Source organism: Acomys russatus, chromosome 30, assembly GCF_903995435.1.
Source record: "Acomys russatus chromosome 30, mAcoRus1.1, whole genome shotgun sequence".
NCBI classification, from domain to species: domain Eukaryota; kingdom Metazoa; phylum Chordata; class Mammalia; order Rodentia; family Muridae; genus Acomys; species Acomys russatus.
In genome coordinates, this window is record NC_067166.1 from 17,523,948 (window position 1) to 17,542,433 (window position 18,486).

An 18,486-nucleotide genomic window follows, 5' to 3' on the forward strand; every position below is an offset into this window, starting at 1 on the left:
CTCCCTGTGTGGCACTGTCCATCCCGGCCTCCCCTTCCAGACACCAGTGGGTTTGTTTGGTCATCGGAAGCCTCTACCAGTTTGAGCATGATCTATACCTGTGCACTGTCATTTTCTTATAAAAAGTCATTTTTCTTGCTGCCTCACACTTCAGAGGCAAGCATGATTCCATTTTATAACAAGTCCTTACGGCGTCTCTGAGGTATAGGCCTATCAGGCCGTGGCCCAGGTACTACTTGTTCAGGTGAGTGAACAGCAGCAGCAGCAGCTCCCTCACACACACCTTCCCTCTGGGCATGCTCCCCAGAACCTAGGGGAGGTGGTCAAATATGGGGCACCTGAGTTCATGTCAGAGTCAGTCCTCCCTTCCTCCCCCCTCCACATAACTGTCCCCAGAGTAGGGGTTCAATGTTTACTATTGTATTGTCCTTGGTTAGTGCAATCGTTTGAGCGGAGTCCCCTGGGCCCCGATCCACCTGTCACGATGTTCTTCTGGTAGGTTTTTAAGACCCTCTGGATCCTTCTATCAGTTTGTTTTTTAAGCATGAACAGACCCCTTCCAGCTATGATAAGAGAAAGTCACACACAGTTGCCTACAGAAAAGAGCCAAGCCGGTGTGGCCTGGAGCAGTGGGAGGTGGAGTGTTCACACCCATCCCCGAGGAAGCATCGTTTTTGTGGTGCAAAATCAGTCTACTGCCAGGTGGCTGTGGCCATCAGGGACCAAGCTAACAAGGAGGGGGAGCCGTCTGCACTGTTTCTTCCGCTTAGGAGACTGCACATTTCTTGGAGCGTGAGGCAGGGCTACTTTTGAACTGACGAGTTGTTTCTGGAAAAAAAGCAGCATAACACCAAAGAGTTACTACTGAGTGATGAAGCACCATAACTAAAAACAACCTGGGGAGAAAGGGCTTTATTTGCCTTATGTATTTGGAATCACAGTCCATTGAGGAAAGCCAAAGCAGGAACCCAAACTAGGCAGGAACCTGGAGGCGGGAGCTGATGCAGAGGCCCTGGAGGGGTGCTGCTCACTGGCTCGCTCCCACGGCTTGCTCAGCCGGCTTTTCTTAAAGGACTCATGACCACCAGCCTCAGGGTGGCATCGCTCACCATGGGCTGGGCCCTCCCACATCCCTGCTTAAGAAGATGCCCTGCATACAGGCTTGCCTACAGTCAGATCTTACGGAAGTATCTTCTCCACTGAGGTTCCCTCCCCTCAGTTGACTCTAGCTGGTGTCAAATTGACATAAAAACTGGCCAGCACACATATTCGAGATGAACAGCCTAGCTGGGCGGTGGTGGCACATGCCTTTAATCCCAGCACTCAGAGGCAGGTGGATCGCTGTGAGTTCGAGGCCAGCCTGGTCTACAAAGTGAGTCCAGGACAGCCAAGGCTACACAGAGAGACCCTGTCTCGAAAAACCAAAACAACAACAACAACAACAAAAAGATGAACAGCCTATGTTCTTAAATGTGGTTCTACTATGTTCCAGGCACCGTTCATCTCACCCACACCAGCCTTTACATGTTGTTTTCTTCCCTGGTTTAGAATGGGCACACTGGTGCAATGGGGTTGTAGAACCTGTTGAAAATCAGAGCCTGAGCCAAGGCAAGGCCTCAACACAGCCCTAACCACTTCTCACACTACCTTAGCCTTCCCTCAGAGTTTGCCTCAATATACTTTCACTGGGGAAAAAAAAGAAACGTTTAAAGTTGCAGGACCTGTCACAGTGTTAACGTCCTGAAACAGGTATCTGCAGTATTTGTCATCCTTATTTCAACCCGAAACAATGCTGGTCCAGCTACCAGAACGACCAGGCACACGTGCTCGGATCTCTGTGGAGCCACCTCTGTGAAAATAACCGCAGCTGCCTCTCCACTTCTCTCTTCAGTGGCTGTCATTACATGGGAGTTTCAAAGCCACTAACTCACTGTTGTTTTCAAAGAATGCTCCCTGACAACACGGTCGATGACTTGTGAGGTGATTTTCTTTAATAGCCTCAGCTGGCAAAGCAGCAGCCTGTGTACTCTTCTTTCTACCGAGAGAGCATTTTCCCAGGCGCTAAGTGATGGAGTTTGCCAGTCGGAACAAGTAGAGTTTGGAGCAAGATAATTCTTGGTCAGGTGTGAATAGGAGTCCTTATTGTAGAAGGCGGTCGAGCATTTGAGCCCCACCCTCCCACTTAGCTCAAATGCTGAAACTGGTGAGCACTGACTGGCTGTCATAACCAAGGCAGAAGCTGCTGGGTGCACACAATCCCCTCCACAGATCCATGTTCTCTTTTGGCCAACCAACCTCCATTCAGACTGCTGCTATTCAGGGGGTAACCCGTCGCCCCACCATTGAAGGGAGAAGGGATTTCGGTGGTCTGTGGCAAACTCACCAGCCAGGTCTGAGAATCCTGCACGCACCAGCTCCTCGTACAGCTGCTTGGCAGGGTCAGGCTGTGTCATCAGAGCCCCATGCAGCCAGATGAGCAGAGCCCTGTAGCCGTGCTCACGGAAGCTGTCGTTACCTGTGTCAGGGACAAAAGGCTCAGAGAGAAGCATTATGCCCTGATGGCTCTTTCTGACATAATCTCAACTCTAATCACTATTAGACTTGTCCATCCATTCCTCCTCCCCGATCTATCAGGTCAAAAGCCCAGTGGTGGGAGGAAGTCCTGTGACTCCTCAGTGTGGTGTGCTGTGATGACCACCATTTGGATACAAGGCAGGCTGGCCTATTCCTTCTGATCTGGGACACGCCTAACTGCGCATGAGGTGGGATGGGGGTAGGACTATAAGAGACCGAATGGCTTTAATGCCTGCCTGGAGGTGACAGACAATCCCCGTGAGATATGGCGTCTTCTAGCAGGTCAGGCTCGAAGTACATGTTTTCCCTGTGGCTGGTGAAAATTCAGATTTTTGAGTCAATAGGTTTTAATGACAGTCCACAGTGTGACAAGTTTCCTGCTGCTCTGTAAATCACTGGGTATCAGGCGTGTGTCATACAGTCATTCCTGCTTGGCAGGTCTATAGCTCAGGTCAGGATTACTCATTCTGTAGACTCCTGAGGCCTAACCCCTGAGAAGTTAGGAGAGGTGTCAGAATAGAAAGAGAACATTCTCCACAGTTGAGTGGAGAGTGGGATATGACTTTCTCACGTACTCTGGTGCCTCACATTTGACCATGTCCCCTGGAGGGGGAGACCTGGTGGCACTCAGAGGAAGGACAGCAGGTTACCAAAAAGAGACTTGATACCTTATGAGCATATACAGGGGGAGGTAATCCCCCTCAGGAACAGTCATAGGGGAGGGGAATAAGGGGAAAATGGGAGGGAGGGAAGAATGGGAGGATACAAGGGATGGGATAACCATTGAGATGTAACAAGAATAAATTAATTTAAAAAAATTTTTTTTTAAAAAGAAAGAAAGATGACCGGTTGTCACTGCGGACAGTTCACATCTCCTTGAGGACAGATGCTACAAAAGGAGCCTGGGGTCTTGGCAGGAACAGTGTGTTCCCACAACAAACTAATTTTTCTTCCAGACCAACAACATGCCATTCTTTTGAAAATCCCACAAACTTCCAGGTGCCAGCTGCTTGAGAACTGAAATATGATTGGATTGTGAGTGTCAGCACAGTGTTAATGAGATTGTCCATGTGCACATTGCCGATGACGTCCTCCCGGAACCCTTTCTCCCAACCTGGTAGGGGGATTCTGTCCTGGACACAGCTTCTCTGTGGCTGAGGAAGACCTTTCATCCCAGGAGAGTCTGCAGATTTGGTAAAAAGCCATAATGGCATGCCAGGGCTTTAATCTTCCCTTCTTTGGTTCCCACTCAATTGGGAAGCCTTCATTTCTTTTTAGGACAAAGCCAGCAGCCTTTGCAAGGTAGCTGACTGCAGATCCTTAGGAGTGTAGCCTTCTGCTAAATTCCCAGCCACCTTTGCAGAATGAGCTATGCTAAGTGCCATGACTCTGCCTATTGTGTGCACTGGGCACCTACTTGGAAGGGAGGGAGGGAGGGAGGGAGAGTCTGGCCCCCACTCACCTGACCACTGTTCCTCGATGGCTCTGATCTGGTCCTCCGTAAAGCTCCACAAGCGGGCCAGCCTCTGCCAGTCCTTATCCTTCAGCCGCCGGTAGGCCAGCTCCCAGAGGCACATGCGGATGTGCCTGGTCTCTGGGCTGTGGTCCTGCTTAAATGTCAGTGCAGAGTTCACCGTCGAGCCCTGGATGCTCTCATGGTTCTCCTAAATTGAAAATCAGCTGTAGTGGGAGACGCTCACTTGTTACTTTATGTTATAAATAATTGGTAAAGCAGCAGCTGACACTTTTCAATCTGTCCTAGATCATCTTTAGTCATCCAAGTTGGACAGAAATGTCTGGGATAAAATGCATGAGTGCTGTGTCTGAACAGCAAATGTGAGCAAGCCTGCAGTGTTGTGACTGTGTTGCTGACTGATATTTGCCCACAACCAAAGAGAACAGAGGGGATGTGTTGGCACGTGAAACATTATGACAGCTTTAATGGCCTTACTCTCAACACTTAGCCCTCTTTCTTTGGTGTATTTGATTTTTCTCATTGACACCTCAGGGTGTTCAGATTAGATACGCTCTTAATAAAATCTCATAGCTCTTCTCTTTGCTTTTTCCTGAGTATGAGGAGAAGCTAGAAGTCTAACTCAGGGTAGGGTAGAGTAGAGCAGGGTAGGGTATGGTAGGGAAGGGCAGGGTTGGGTAAGGTAGAGTAGGGTAGGGTTGGTAGGATAAGATAGAGTAGGGTAGGGTACAATAGGGTAGAGTAGAGTAGGGTAGGGTAGGGCAGGGTTGGGTAAGGTAAAGTAGTATAGGGCAGGGTAGGGTAGAATAGGGTAAGACAGGGTAGGGTAGAGGAAGATAGAGTAGTATAGGGCAGGGTAGGGTTGGGGGAAGGGGGACAGACAGGGTAGTAGACAAAACAAAGTGGCTGTCATTTTGTTTGAAGCCACTGCAGCCATGCTAAGCCCAACAGCACAGTGCCTAGACTGGTCTCTTGGTTACTGGCCCTCCTAAGCTGTTTTCTGTCTCTTTGGTGGGATCTGCCACAGTCTTCATAATCAGCCTCTCAAAAACACCAGAGGAAAAAGCATGTGCCATTGCTTCCTAGAACTGCACATCGCACATACGCCATCAGGACTAGCTGACCCCACTGCAGAGGATCACAGCTCTGTTAAGGGACTGGAAGACCTGACTCACCAGAAGGTTTAGTTAAGCTCCCAGCCTCATCTTTTTCTTGTATAATGACTTCTATTTTAGTCTTCCATTTAAATAAAAGTGAATCTTAATGAAAGACATGTTAAAACTGAGATGGGAGTTAATGCCGTGAGAGGATATGGGCAAAGGGGTCTGGGGCCCTGCCTTTCAAATGCTTGAGAGCTTAGTAGGCCTGCACAAGGCATCAGCCTGCACCCACAATGCTGCAGCAGCCTCCTCCAAAAACCTCTACACACACCTGGGGGGTCTCAGCCAAGGAGAAGGGCAAGGCTTTCTTCTGGTGCTGGGCTTTGTGTGCAGACACTGGGATAGGAATGGGAGGTGCGAGTTATCCACAGCTGTTCAAGAGACTCTAAAATGAAGTCTCCGGTTGCAGCCTGGGTTTTCCTGCCACAATGCCTTGTTGCCAGGAATCCAAAGAGTTAAGATGGGAGCACCAACAAAATTCACCTTTTCTCCTCATTCCTTCTCATAAAGCTACACACCCATAAAATCAAAGCATCAAAGAGCGTGAGGCAAGAAGAGAGCAAGCTGATTCTGCACTCATCTTTGTGTGTTTGTATTTCTCAGAGAGTCATGCACTCTTTGCATTCTAGGATTCGGGATGGGGTAGACATACAGGCTCTATAGCCAAGCAGGAGGCTTGAAAGCCGAAGTCTTTCCTAACAGTGAAAGCACTGGGACTGACCTAGTTGCTGGAGTGGCAGAAGTGGTGGCGAGTAAACAGTGCAGAACAGGGCAGGCAAGGTGGCAGCGCCACCTCAGGGGATTGCTGCACAAGCCTGACAACTTGAGTTTGATCCTTGGAACCCACTTTTTAAAACTGGGTGCACTGGGGCTCATCTGTAAGGCCAGGGCTTCCACAATGAGGTGAGAGACGAAAAGAATCACCTGGAAGCTGTCGGGCCAAGTACTGGAGTACTGCAGTACTCAAGCCCAACAGAAACAACAGGGGAGACCACGCCTCAAAATAAGGGAACAGCCGCCACCGTCACTCAAAAGTTAGGCGCTCTCCTCTCCCCCCCCCCTTCTCTCTCCCCACATATACACACATACCACAATAATAAGAAGTATATAAAATAAAATTTTAAATAGTGTAAAGAAGACTTAAGAGGCATCCTCTGCCTCTGAACCTCTGAGTTTAGTGATGGATGGTTATTAACTATGTATGTATATATAGACACAATATACAGATAATTTAAGTGGGGTATACATATATGTAATTAGATATAAAAGGAAGTTCAAATTATCTAAACTTTGTATTAGTAATTATTTTGTGCCAAATCAGGATATGAACTTGTCTAAGCAGTGAAAAAAATTATTTCAAATAATAAGTGCAGTTGGTAAACTTAAAAAAAAAAAGTAACGCTATGTATTTAAAAGCAAGTTTTCTCAAGACCATAGGCCTCAGGATGCCCACTGTCACCAGAGCTCTCAACATAGCATTTCTGAAGTCGTCCTTCAGCTGTGTGTGTTCATTAGACGAGGCACTCAGAGTTTGTCATCTACTTACCTCTCAAGGATTCCTTAGAAAAGAAAGTCTGTTTAGCGCAGGAGTTATTTATTCTCATCCAGCCAAAAGAATAGGAGGCTGCTACCAGGCACTAAAATCAGGCGGACTGAACAGCCTTGTTTTTCCATGCAAATTCAGAGAACCATTTAAAGAATAAGAGCAGAGGAACTCGAGTCTTTAGTAACATAAAGATGGTTAAGAAAAGGGACAGAAGGGTAAGGAAGCAAGAAGAAAGGAATCATAAAAATAAGTCAGAGAAGGAGGAAGATTAAACAGTTCTACTTGTGTATAAGAAACTGTTGTTTTACAAGTAAAACAGGCTTTATTGTCCGACATTCAGGAAGAGTTACAAGGAGGATATGTAGCTATTGGAGAGTCCACACAAGGTTATGAGCTGCACAGCTGTGTGGATCATCATGGGCCGCATATGTGACAGTGCCTGGACTGGCCTAGGTGTGTAGCCTGGGTAAGAATGCCCAGTGGTGTTGCCACAACGATCATATTGCCTAACGACACGTGTCTCCAGTTTCCTTGTCATCAATTGACATGACTGTATGTCCAGACTGCCGATCTGGATTGTGGGGGGAGGCAGCCAGTAAACATCCTTGCTTGAAGGATTTAAAAGGATTTCCGGGGATTGGCCAGTGACAGCAATGCCCGTTTGTAGCCCCTCCACAATAGACACCTGAGCTGTGAGGACATGTATGACACATTGGCCCAGGAGAAGCCATGCTCCCAGAAGCAGCATAGGTCTAGACATTGGGGTTAGTGTCCTATGTCTGAGCATCTTGCCTGAGAGCACAGACTTGACGTTTGGAGGGAAGGACAGTCTACCGGGAAGCTGTGTGACTGGCAAACAATCTAAGGAAAGAAAGATAAAGATAAAACTGGTTTAGAGATAAATTTTGTGTATCCAAAGATGTAATTAAGTTTGTAATTGTCCCAGAATACTTGAGTGCCAGAAAGCCAGCATAGAGCGACAGCAAAAAAAAACAAAAAAAAAAAAACAAACAAACAAACAAAAAAAACAGAGCCAGGAGAAACTCAAAGGATTTCCTATGGGTGCTACTCATTGGAGCTTCTGAGACAGGCTGTGTATGGCCAGAGACCCTGAGAAAGAGATTGCAACAAACTCAGCCAGAGACCATGAGAAGGAGATCACAGCAGACTCAGCCATCAGGCGCCACCATGGACGAGCCTGCCTGGCCCACATTCTCAGCTCTGACTGCCAACGCCCACAAAGGAAGGAAGGAAGGGAAGGAAAGCCACTGTCCCATCCCATGAACAGGGATGGCGCAAGATGCTGGAGAGTCATCCATGTAACGAGCGAGGCTCGCTACAACAGGGAGAAAAGAATTATACAAGACAATACATTCCTTGTTCAGAAATGTGGGGACCAGGGTGTGCCAAAAGAGCCCCTGAATTAGCTGGAACCGGCCTTTCTTACCTCTCTCCATGCAGAGTACCTCTCAGCTTTGATGATCATGTCCACAATGAGACTGTGGTGGCTCCTGGCAGCCACAGCCAGGGCAGTCTTTCCTTGCTAAATTAAAAAGGAGGAGGGGGAATTTTTTTTTTTTTTTTAAGTGATATTGCCTGGTAGACGGGAACTACAGCTTTGCGACATAGCTGAGCTTAGATCCTGATTCTGTCACCTGCTAGTGAGGTAAGGACCAGCCCTTAGTCACTATGGGTCTCCGCAATTACAGCCAGGTGTGATGGTGAGCAGTAGGATGTGTGTCGCCCTCACGTTTCCCAGCTCCCTTCAGGTCACGAATGTGACGTACATGCTGGCCAATGTCTGTCAACGCAGAGGCACATTCCTTTCCTGGGAAAGCTCTTCAAAGGAAGGCAAGATGACGCTATCCTTCCATTCCTCCACTCCCCGAAGGAATGCTGACAGGACTGCAGGGATCCGGGCAGCCATTTTAGATCAGGACATGGAAACCTCATTTTGAGGAAGATGAAGTTAACGGGAGGGAAAGGGGCTGGCTACAAGAACAATGCCAATCGCGACAGTGCACGTCACAGTATAGGGTTCAGCTCACAGGCTCCTAGCTAAGACACTGCCTCTAGCCAACGTTAAAACGGTCCAATTCTAACCAAATTGGATAAGAAAGGACTGATCTGGGCACGTTTTGTGACATATGCTGCCTGCAGCCCCGTGTCGCGTCTCACGCAAATTACAAAAAGTGAGCCTTGCCCATGACGGCTGTCTTACACAGCCAGAGAGCTCAGCTTCCCTCGGTTTTAGGCAGCACACAGTTTCTGTTTCTGCATCTATACATATTTTCCTGACAAAGGAGAATAGTTCGTATTTGGTTTCTTCCTAAGTGTGTATGTGTGTGCGCATGTGCACACATGGCCATGTACATGCATGTATGCCTATGTGCATATGTGTGTGCCCATAACACATGTACGAGCTCTCATACAGAAGCCAGAGGAAAACCTCGATGTATCTTTAGGAACACGTAGCACCTCCTCTGGGACACAGTCTCTCATTGGCCTGGGGTTTGCGCATTAGACTAGACCAGATGTGCAGCAAGCCCCAGGGATGCTCCTGTCGCTACCTTGCCGAGCTGAAGTCATAAGTGCACGCCACCATACCCAGCACTGGCATTTTAACATGGGTACTAGGGATGAGACTCAGTCACTCTACCCACCAAAGTATCCTACCCCTGGGCTTTTTATTTGCATTTCAAATGACCCATGACACATTCTCTAAGGGAATTCTAAAGATAATTAAAAGTAATGGTCAGAAATAACCCCCAGAAAATAACTGCAAGGTTAGAAACTTGCATTTCTAACCCCAAGGATCCCGGAGCTTCTCTCAGTTAGTCGGGATAGCAGCTACAAGTACAATTCTCACCAACCCAAATGATTCACTTCTTAGTGTGGGTGCTAAGACCCACATGAGCTGGGAATCAGGGCTGAAAGTAATCAGCCTGTAACAGGAGAGCTGGTAATGAAATTAGGAAGAATTGCATTTTGCAGGCATTTAGCAAGCCTCTAATTGCATACTGTCTGCATTCTGCCTTGTAAAGCCATTTGAATCACCATAATTAGCCTATTTTTGGGAAGGCAGCATTCTAAAAGCCAGAATTTTCAAGCTGGAGACACTTTCCCACTGGAGTAGAGGCACCATCTGTCCTTGACAGTGAGCAGACAGAGGCCAGGAGCTTTGGGACCAGAGCTACACTTAGGCCAATGGGACCAGAGCTACACTTAGGCCAAGCCTCTTTCTTGGCTCTTTGCAGTCTCTCTCCTCTCCCCGCCCCCCACTTTCTCTCTCTCTCTCTCTCTCTCTCTCTCTCTCTCTCTCTCTCTCCTCTCCTCTCTCCTCTCGTCTCTCCTCTCTCCCTCCTCTCTCCCTCTCACTCCTCCTCTCGCTCTCTCCTCACTCTCCTCTCTCTCCTCCTCTCCTCCTCTCTCTCTCCTCTCTCTCTCTCTCTCTCTCTCTCTCTCTCTCTCTCTCTCCTTCCCCTCCCTCCCTCCCTGAGATGCAAGCCTGGCTGGCCTGGAACTCTGGAATTTGTTACATAGACCAGGCTGGCCACAGGCGTGCGCCACTATACCTGACTACCAATCCAGACCTTAACACAGTCTGAGAAACACTTACCTTTGTTTTATTTTTATTTTTAGGTTTTTCGAGACAGGGTTTCTCTGTGTAGCCTTGGCTGTCCTGGACTTGCTTTGTAGACCTGGCCAGCCTCGAACTCACAGCAATCTGCCTGCCTCTGCCTCCTGAGTGCTGGGGTTAAAGGCATGCGCCACCATGCTCAGCCCTGTTTTACTATTTTTAAGAAGATGTGGGAGCAAGGGTAAAAAGAAATAAGAATGGGGGGCTGGAGAGATGGCTCAGTGGTTAAGAGCACTGGCTGCTCTTCCAGGGATCTTGAGTTCAATTCCCGGTAACCACATGGTGGCTCACAACCATTTGTGATGCAATCTGGTTCCCTTTAAAAAAAAAGAAAGAAAGAAAAGGAATGTTTGTCCATTCATTATACATGCACTGGGTGCCAGCCATGGGCCAGACCCTTGGAATAAAGTAACGAGGGAGAAGGGAGAGTGGGAGAGATTGCATCCTGAGGGCTAGCAACCCTAGGATTTGGGTTTAAAACAAGCAAAGTAAAGTGGCAGTGCTGACCTTGACAACTGGAATAGCCAGTCTGCTACCCACAAGAATTCCTACAGGGTCTCTGAGCGCCAAACTGCCTTGGAGGAGTTAAGTATGAATGAAAACACAGAATGAGTTACTCCAAAAAGAATGCATGGGGAAAGACGAAAGCTGAATGTTAATGAGCTCAACCAGCCACATCTGGGGACAAAGTGGCATTCCACCCAAGTGTAGGCCCTAGAGTAGGTGGTCATGTTTTCCTACACGCTACCATGTTTACCACATTGCTCACAGCTTGTGTTACTTTTGTAATTAGGAAAAAAAAAATCCTGACAAACAGAGAAAAGAGAAAAAAATAACATCATGACCTTAGATCATCCGTTTGTGGAACTCGGGACGCTGAAGTAGAGTACAAGGTGAACCAGGACGGTAGAAACCAGAAAAGAAAGCGGCAGGTTTGAGGTTGGGGACACAGCTCAGTGGTAGAGCAGCCTTTCAAGAGCAAGGCCCTGGATTTTGTGCCCAGTACTGAACAGGCCATACTGTGTTTTATAAATTCGCCTTGGTGCTTTGGGCTGTAAAAAGGAACTGGAGTGCACGTGCTCATTTAGAGCACACTCTGTTAACAGTCTGTTAGTTCTGGAACAACTCTCTTCCAGCCCCGATATCCCTGGAAGAAAATCAGGGGAAACCAACTTGAGCCAGGGTTTTGTGGAGAGGGTTTTTTTTGTTTGTTTGTTTTTCTTTTTTGTTTGTTTGTTTGTTTGTTTTTTGAGACAAGGTTTCTCTGTGTAACTTTGGCTGTTCTGGACTCACTTTGTAGACCAGGCTGCCTCAAACTCACAGAGATCTGCCTGCCTCTGCTTCCCGAGTGCTGGGATGAAAGGCGTGCGCCACCACTCCCGGCTTGAGTCGGGGTTTTAAGAAGTTGCCTGAGCCAGCACATCCAAAGAGGCTTGGACGAGAACAAGGGACGCAAGGAACACAGACATCACATGCTTGACACCACGGTTGACACTGAACTACACACACACACACACACACACACACACACACACACACACATCACACAGAAAAAAAGAATAAAGATAAAATATGCTTTAAATGTGCTAGCAAAAAAAATAGCAAAAAAAACAAAAAAAATTAAAACAAAAAAAAAATAAATAAAATAAAATAAATGTGCTAGCAACCAAGTTATTCTATGTATACGCATGGCATAGTAGTATGAAAACCAAATAAGCTAGAGACAAGTGTGGGAAATTGTTTTTATAAGTCTCACCATATAAACATTATACTTGGGCCATGTGAACTTATAATCTTGAAAAACATAAATAAATTATTTGAATCCTATTTATAATAATAGTAATCCTTTTCCCTTTTCTGTTTTGGTTTTTATTTTGTTTTTTGATTTTGAGACAGAGTTTCTCTGTGTAAGAGCTCTGACTCTGGCTGTCCTGGAACTCATTGTTGTTATAGTGAAAGAAAATCCCAATCATTCAATTTTACCAAAAGGGACTTGGGAGCCAGATGCTGGAGTGAAAGCCTGCTAGCTCAGAGAGGCAGAGAAAGCACCCAGCTGACCTTCCTACTCAGCTCACCTCCCGAAGGAAAAAAGCCAAAAGCCTGCTGCTAGCTGGCCCAACAGCCTGGGAGAAGAAACCAAATAGCTAAAGAGGTCCTCCTCCTTCTCCACGTGGTCTTAAAGACCCTTCCCTCAAAGTCCCTCCTTTCTGTCTAATCCCTGTCAGCTGGCTTCTTGCTCCACCTCTTGGCCTAGGGTTAAGTGTAGAAAAGTTTGCCCCTGTAATCCCAGGGCTCGGGGGGGGGGGGGATGGTGGGTGGCGGGGGGGGGGGTAGGTAGAGGCAAGAGCATCCATCCATGGGGCTTGCTGGCCAACCAGTCCAGCTAAATTGTAAGTTAGTTCAGTGAGAGATCCAGTCTCAAAAAAAAATAAGGTAAGGAGAAGAAGTCCCAACATTGACCACTGGCCTCCAGGCCTCCATGTGCTACACCACAGACACACACACACAAACACACACACAGATACACACTGGATAGATGGTGATGATGATGATGATGAAGAGGAAGAAGAAGAAGAACTACAACAACAACAACTACAATAGACAGACAGACAACCTGGCTGTTTTCTCGCCTATGAAGACGCTGCACCTCATGTTCATTTCTCATAAGAAATTCTGGCTCCTATTCGCGTGGCAGCCAAGAGGGAGGTCTCCACTGCCACCTCAGAAAACCATGCCAGCAGAACAAGTTACCTTGTCAGCGAGTTTCAGGTTGCAGCCAGCCTTCAGCAGTGTCTCCGCCAGCTCCACGTTGCCGAGATCAGCAGCCACGTGCAGAGGGGTCTGCTGCCTCTGCCATGAGAGACACGAAGCTGTCATGGAAGCACATGCAGGAGAGATTCCATACAGGCTTTGGGGGCGGAGGTAAAAACACGTACCCTCACGTGGGCACAGGGGACAGTTGTTGCAGCAGCATTTTAAGATATTGAAAGATGAGAGGAAGTTATGGTTAGGTTCAAATATCCAGAAATTATCTCAAGCTGGACTATAGAAGCATTTCCGGAGCTTAGATAAAAGCCAGGAACTTGTGAAACAGGTTCCCGTCTACCAAAAGGAGTCTCTACCCTTATCTCTGGCAGAAGGGACGTATGGCCACCTGTGGGGCCTCTGATCATATCAAAGTTCATGTTGGCCTCCAGGCTCCCTCAGTGTCACAAATACCTGTTATATAGTTCCTGGCCTTCTCGCTCCCTGCCAGCTACTTGTCCTCCTTACAACCCACATGATTTGTTCCCCCCTGCCCCCCCCCCCCGCCACCAGCCCCTGCTACTCCCTTGCTGTCTCACTGTGCTCTAGTCTCTATTTCTTGCTAATCTCTGCTCTGATTAGCCACTATTCTCCTCGCTATGTGCTCTCTCACACATAGCCCTGGCCATCCATGTCCAGTCTGCTTTCTCCTCTCTCTGCTCTGGATGCTTCCAGAATCTACTGGATGTTCTCTCTCTCTCTCTCTCTCTCTCTCTCTCTCTCTCTCTCTCTCTCTCTCTCTCTCTCTCTCTCTCTCTCTGCCTCAATAAAAAGCTGCTCCAAATAATGGAGTGTTCATATTGTCACTTTCTTTACTGAATCCCTTCTCATACAGTTAGTTACTTGTTTAGTGACAAAACATTATACAAACTATATATAAATATATAGGAATACTTAGCAATTACGGAACCAACCTTGGAGCTAGGTGCAGTCCCAGGTGAATGGGACTATGGCATGAGGACTTCTGCAGCCCAGTGATTTGAGGCCAATCTAAAAAGTGTAATGAGATCTTGTCTCAAAAAATGTTTTCAGTGCAAGGTACCACGAGGACTCGAATTCATAAAGACAGGAACGATGGCAGTTTCCAGGGGTGGGGCAGTGGGAAATGAGAAGTTCTGTGATATCACAGAACTGTACACTTAAAAATAGTAGTAATAGCCGGGTGTGGTGGTACACGCCTTTAATCCCAGCACTCGGGAGCCAGAGGTAGGTGGATCACTGAGTTTGAGGCCAGCCTTGTCTACAAAGTGAGTCTAAGACAGCCAAGGCCACCATAGAAACACTGTCTCAAAAACAACAACAACAACAACAACAAAAACCAAAAACAAAATTTTAAAAAGTTATAATAGTAACTAGTGTCATATGCACTTCACCACAATAAGATAGCTTCAAAGATTTCTATAAAGGAAAAACTATGACATAATGTTAAAAGCTTTAGGAGGAGACTGGAGAGACGGCTCGTGGTTAAGAGCACTAGCTAATCTTCCTTCCAAAGGATCTTGATTCAATCCCCAGCATCCACACGGCAGCTCACAACTGTAACTTGAATTCCAGGGATTCCAACACCCTCACACAGACATAAATGCAGGCAAAAAGCTGGGTGTGGTGGCACATGCCTTTAATCCCAGTACTCAAGAGGCAGAGACAGGTGGATCTCTGTGAGTTTGAGGCTGGTCTGCTCTAGAGTCCAGGACAGCCAAGGCTAACACAGAGAAACCCTATCTCAAAAAACAAAAACAAAAACAAAAAGCAGGCAAAACACCAATGTACATAAAATAAAACCAAATTATTTTTAGGAGATAAAGGGACTATATCTGGCTTAGTTTAATTTATAAATGCACAGAAAAAGAGAAAGAACTACATTAATAATATTAAAAGTGATAATATCAAAGTTGGGAATACCCAAGGTTATTTTATTGTCTTCGTGATGCCTTTCCCCATTTTCTACAATATTGCGTATTAGGAAGCGAAGGACTTGGAATTTCTTAGTGGAGTAATCGCTTTCTATCAAGAAGATGAAAGTACAATTCGTGTAAACGCAAGATCATCACCCTGACATGTGGGCAGACAGGAGCCTTGGTTAGGATCTAAACCCATTCCTCCACCAGGCAGAGAAAGCCACTGCCTGGCCAAGTGCTGAGTGACAGCTTGAAGCTTCATACCAAAAAAGGCAAAGCCCAGTTGCCTAAGTCGTTACCGGAAAGCACTTAGAACAGGCCGCCAGCAGGTGGCAGTGTGCCTCTCTGGGGCCTCATCTCCCAGCATAAGAATGGACAAACCTCTTCAAGGGCTGTGTACACCACACAGGACACAAGTGTGTGCTCTATCAACAGGAACATGCTCTGACAATACTCCTCTAAGCCCAGAACATAGCAAACGCCAAAACATAAGCTACGTTTTTGCAGTGGGGCCAAAAGAACATTTCATTTTTTGTTGTTGTTGTTTTGTCTTGATTTAGTTTTTTGTTTTTGCTGTTTTTTTTTTTTTGTTGTTGTTGTTGTTTTTTCGAGACAGGGTTTCTCTGTGTAGCCTTAGCTGTCCTGGACTCACTTTGTAGACCAGGCTGGCCTCGAACTCACAGCGATCCACCTGCCTCTGCCTCTCAAGAGCTGACATGTCACTTTTTAAAACCAAATGTATATGTCCTGATTTTATATACTTCCTGTGAAAAATATCATTATTATTTTGCATATATATTAGTGACATAAGAAAGTTTGAACTGATACAGTCTCGTTGTGTAACTAGTTGGCAGGAATGACAAACACTCCACCCCTAGAGTGGATCAAGCCAGTTCTGGAGAAGCCAATAATCACACAGAAACTCAAGGCTTTGTCTATGTAAAAAAGATTTGAAACATTAGCAAGTTTGGCTACGCAAATACATTTAATAACCAGGGGAGTTCTGCTTCCAGCTTGTGGGCTAGGACGACATACAAGAGGGGAATTCCCCCCACCGCTGGAGGAGGGAAGGCACAGAGTGCAAATATGTCCTTGCTCAGGTCAAAAATTAACCAAGGGGCCTCCAGAGCTGGAGGAAACCTGAAGGGACCAAGTCAAGCTCTGTTTCAACAGGTGAGGAAACAGGCACAGGGGAGGTTGGGACAGGTGCGCGCCTCCCACCGCGCCCCCCCCCCCCAACATAGAGGACGTAGGTGGAGATTGTCTAAGAGGCAACTAAGGAGGCTGTGTGTAGCTTCCGCCCTGCCCACCACCCCCACCCCGCACCCCTTACCCCTCACACCCGCAGGCTTCCCTCTGCCAGCACCCCCTGGAGGAGGCAGAAAGCCAAGGCTGCTGCAGAGGGCGGGGCAGAGACAGAGCCATCCGCCCACTGCTTGCTGCTCCACCCGGTCCATCTCCAACTGGTGACAGGCAGTTTTTAATGGAGTATTTGATTCTGGCTCAGCTCACTGCATGCCTGGTGATCTTTTTGTTTTTGTTGTTTGTTCGTTTGTTTGTTTGTTTTAGCTCTAAGAGGTCTCTTGCCTTCTGGCATAAAAAGATACTTATGTGGAAACAAAGCTTCCTTCCTACTGGGGACCAGCTTCAGGTCAAGGATAGCACTTAACAGGGTAGGAGTGGCTTTTGATTTAAAGAGCGTCTGGCAATTTGCTTTGGCATGGCTTATCAAAGACCCTGACTACGCCTATTAAAAAATTAACAACTTGATTACATCCTCACAGAATCCCAGTTTCGCCTCTGCAAAAAGCAGAGGTGTGGGGACAGCTTAGGGGGGTCACAGAAGAAAGGTGATGAAAAGGATGCACATGCCCCCGCCCCACCCCAAGAATATTTTTAGGCACCTTGAACCTAAGCAGAGCTCCCTGCGGATGCTTTGTGTTGAAGCCTGGAAATTCCATGTTGAAATGCAAAAGCAGCGAGCAAGTGTCCAGGCTCCAGCCTACTTACCTCATCTAAGCTGTTGACGTCATGCTGAGCACTTAATAAGCTGTTTACCACTGCAGGGTGGTTGTTGATCACTGCTAAGTGAAGAGGGGGCTCCTTAGGCTGCAGAAAGAAAGAAAAGTTGCAACCCCAAAAAGCGTCTGGCTTCAGCAATTCAAATGCTGAAACAGTTCATTTCAGCCATCAATTTCAGATGCTTTCTGAGAATTAAAGTAGTCCACCCCAGTGTCAGACACACAGGAAGCCTTGGACAGTCACCAGCACCTCCAGGCTGTCTGTCATTCTGAGCCTGAATAACAAACAAGCACTTACTATGGGCTAGAGATTTATTTATTTATGTTTATCTTTTTAATGAAGTCACACAGCTGTTTAGTTTCGAGGCTTAAGTGATTAGAAGACAGACACGTCAGATGTGCTGAGGTGGCATGTGGGTCAAGGGAGGGCTGACCTTTCCGAAAGCTAGAAGATGCTTCCTTGAAGAAATGACAGCTGAGCTCAAACACAGATAAGGAAGTATTAAGAAGCCCCAGCTGGGGCTGGAGAGATGGCGCAGTCGTTAAGAGCACTGCCTGATCTTGCAGAGGTACTGAGTTCAATTCCCAGCAAGCACATGGTGGCTCACAACCATCTATAATGAGATCTGATGGCCTCTTCTGGCCTGCAGATGTACATACAGACACAACATTGTATACTTATGTTTGTATACTTATTTATTGTATACAATAAATAAATCTTTAAAAACAAAAAGAAGGCTCAGCTGGGGATTTCTCCAAGCCTTCAGAGAGCCAAAGGACAAAAGGAGTGGCCACAAAGGAAGAAATGTATACACAACATTTCCTGACCAGATGTGAGCCACACTCAGATCCCTTGAGCCCAGGCAGGGCTGGTGTCCCTGCCTACTCCAGGGCTCCTCTGAGGCATCAACCCATGGTGGCCTGTGACCAGTCTCAGCCTCCTGCTCTTTCGTTCCCTCCTTTTAGTAAACAACCCATTTTCTTGACCTCACCCCATCTACGCCTCCTCGACCCTTCTACTCCCTCCCCTCTCTTTGCCCACCAGACACAGGGTCCATCCCCGTACACTGTTATCTCACCTCTACCCAGCCACACTGGCCGGCGGAGCTCTCTTGGGAGAGAGAAGGCAGCTGAGAACCGAGGAAAAAGCAAATGAACAGAGCGTGCAGCGCAAAAGCAGAGAAGGCAGGAGATGAGTAAGGTGAGGGGCAGGAAGTGGAGGAAGAAGGAGAGGGGGAGAAGGGGCTTGCAGACAGACAACAGTGGGTATACTGGCCTGAGATGCACGGAGTCCCTGCAGCCCAGTAGTGGTAGCGGAACTGCTGGCAACAGAGTAGACGTAAAGGAGCCAGGGTGGTTAGGATCAGG

The 18,486-nt window shown here is 47.2% G+C and overlaps 1 protein-coding gene across 2 annotated transcripts in view; it reads right to left on the reverse strand.

The window, feature by feature from the left end:
• Positions 1 to 737: 737 nt before the first annotated feature.
• Positions 738 to 18,486, reverse strand: part of Ankdd1b (ankyrin repeat and death domain containing 1B) — a 58,572-nt gene continuing 40,823 nt past the window's right edge. For both annotated transcript variants that reach the window (XM_051172373.1, XM_051172371.1), the window contains 6 exons: positions 17,108 to 17,206; positions 13,146 to 13,244; positions 8,202 to 8,297; positions 4,037 to 4,238; positions 2,384 to 2,515; positions 738 to 828 (listed from right to left, as the gene is read on the reverse strand). In XM_051172373.1, the coding sequence (XP_051028330.1) occupies positions 767 to 828; positions 2,384 to 2,515; positions 4,037 to 4,238; positions 8,202 to 8,297; positions 13,146 to 13,244; positions 17,108 to 17,206 (690 nt within the window). In that variant the 3' untranslated portion in view covers positions 738 to 766. The remainder of the gene's footprint in view (positions 829 to 2,383; positions 2,516 to 4,036; positions 4,239 to 8,201; positions 8,298 to 13,145; positions 13,245 to 17,107; positions 17,207 to 18,486) is intronic.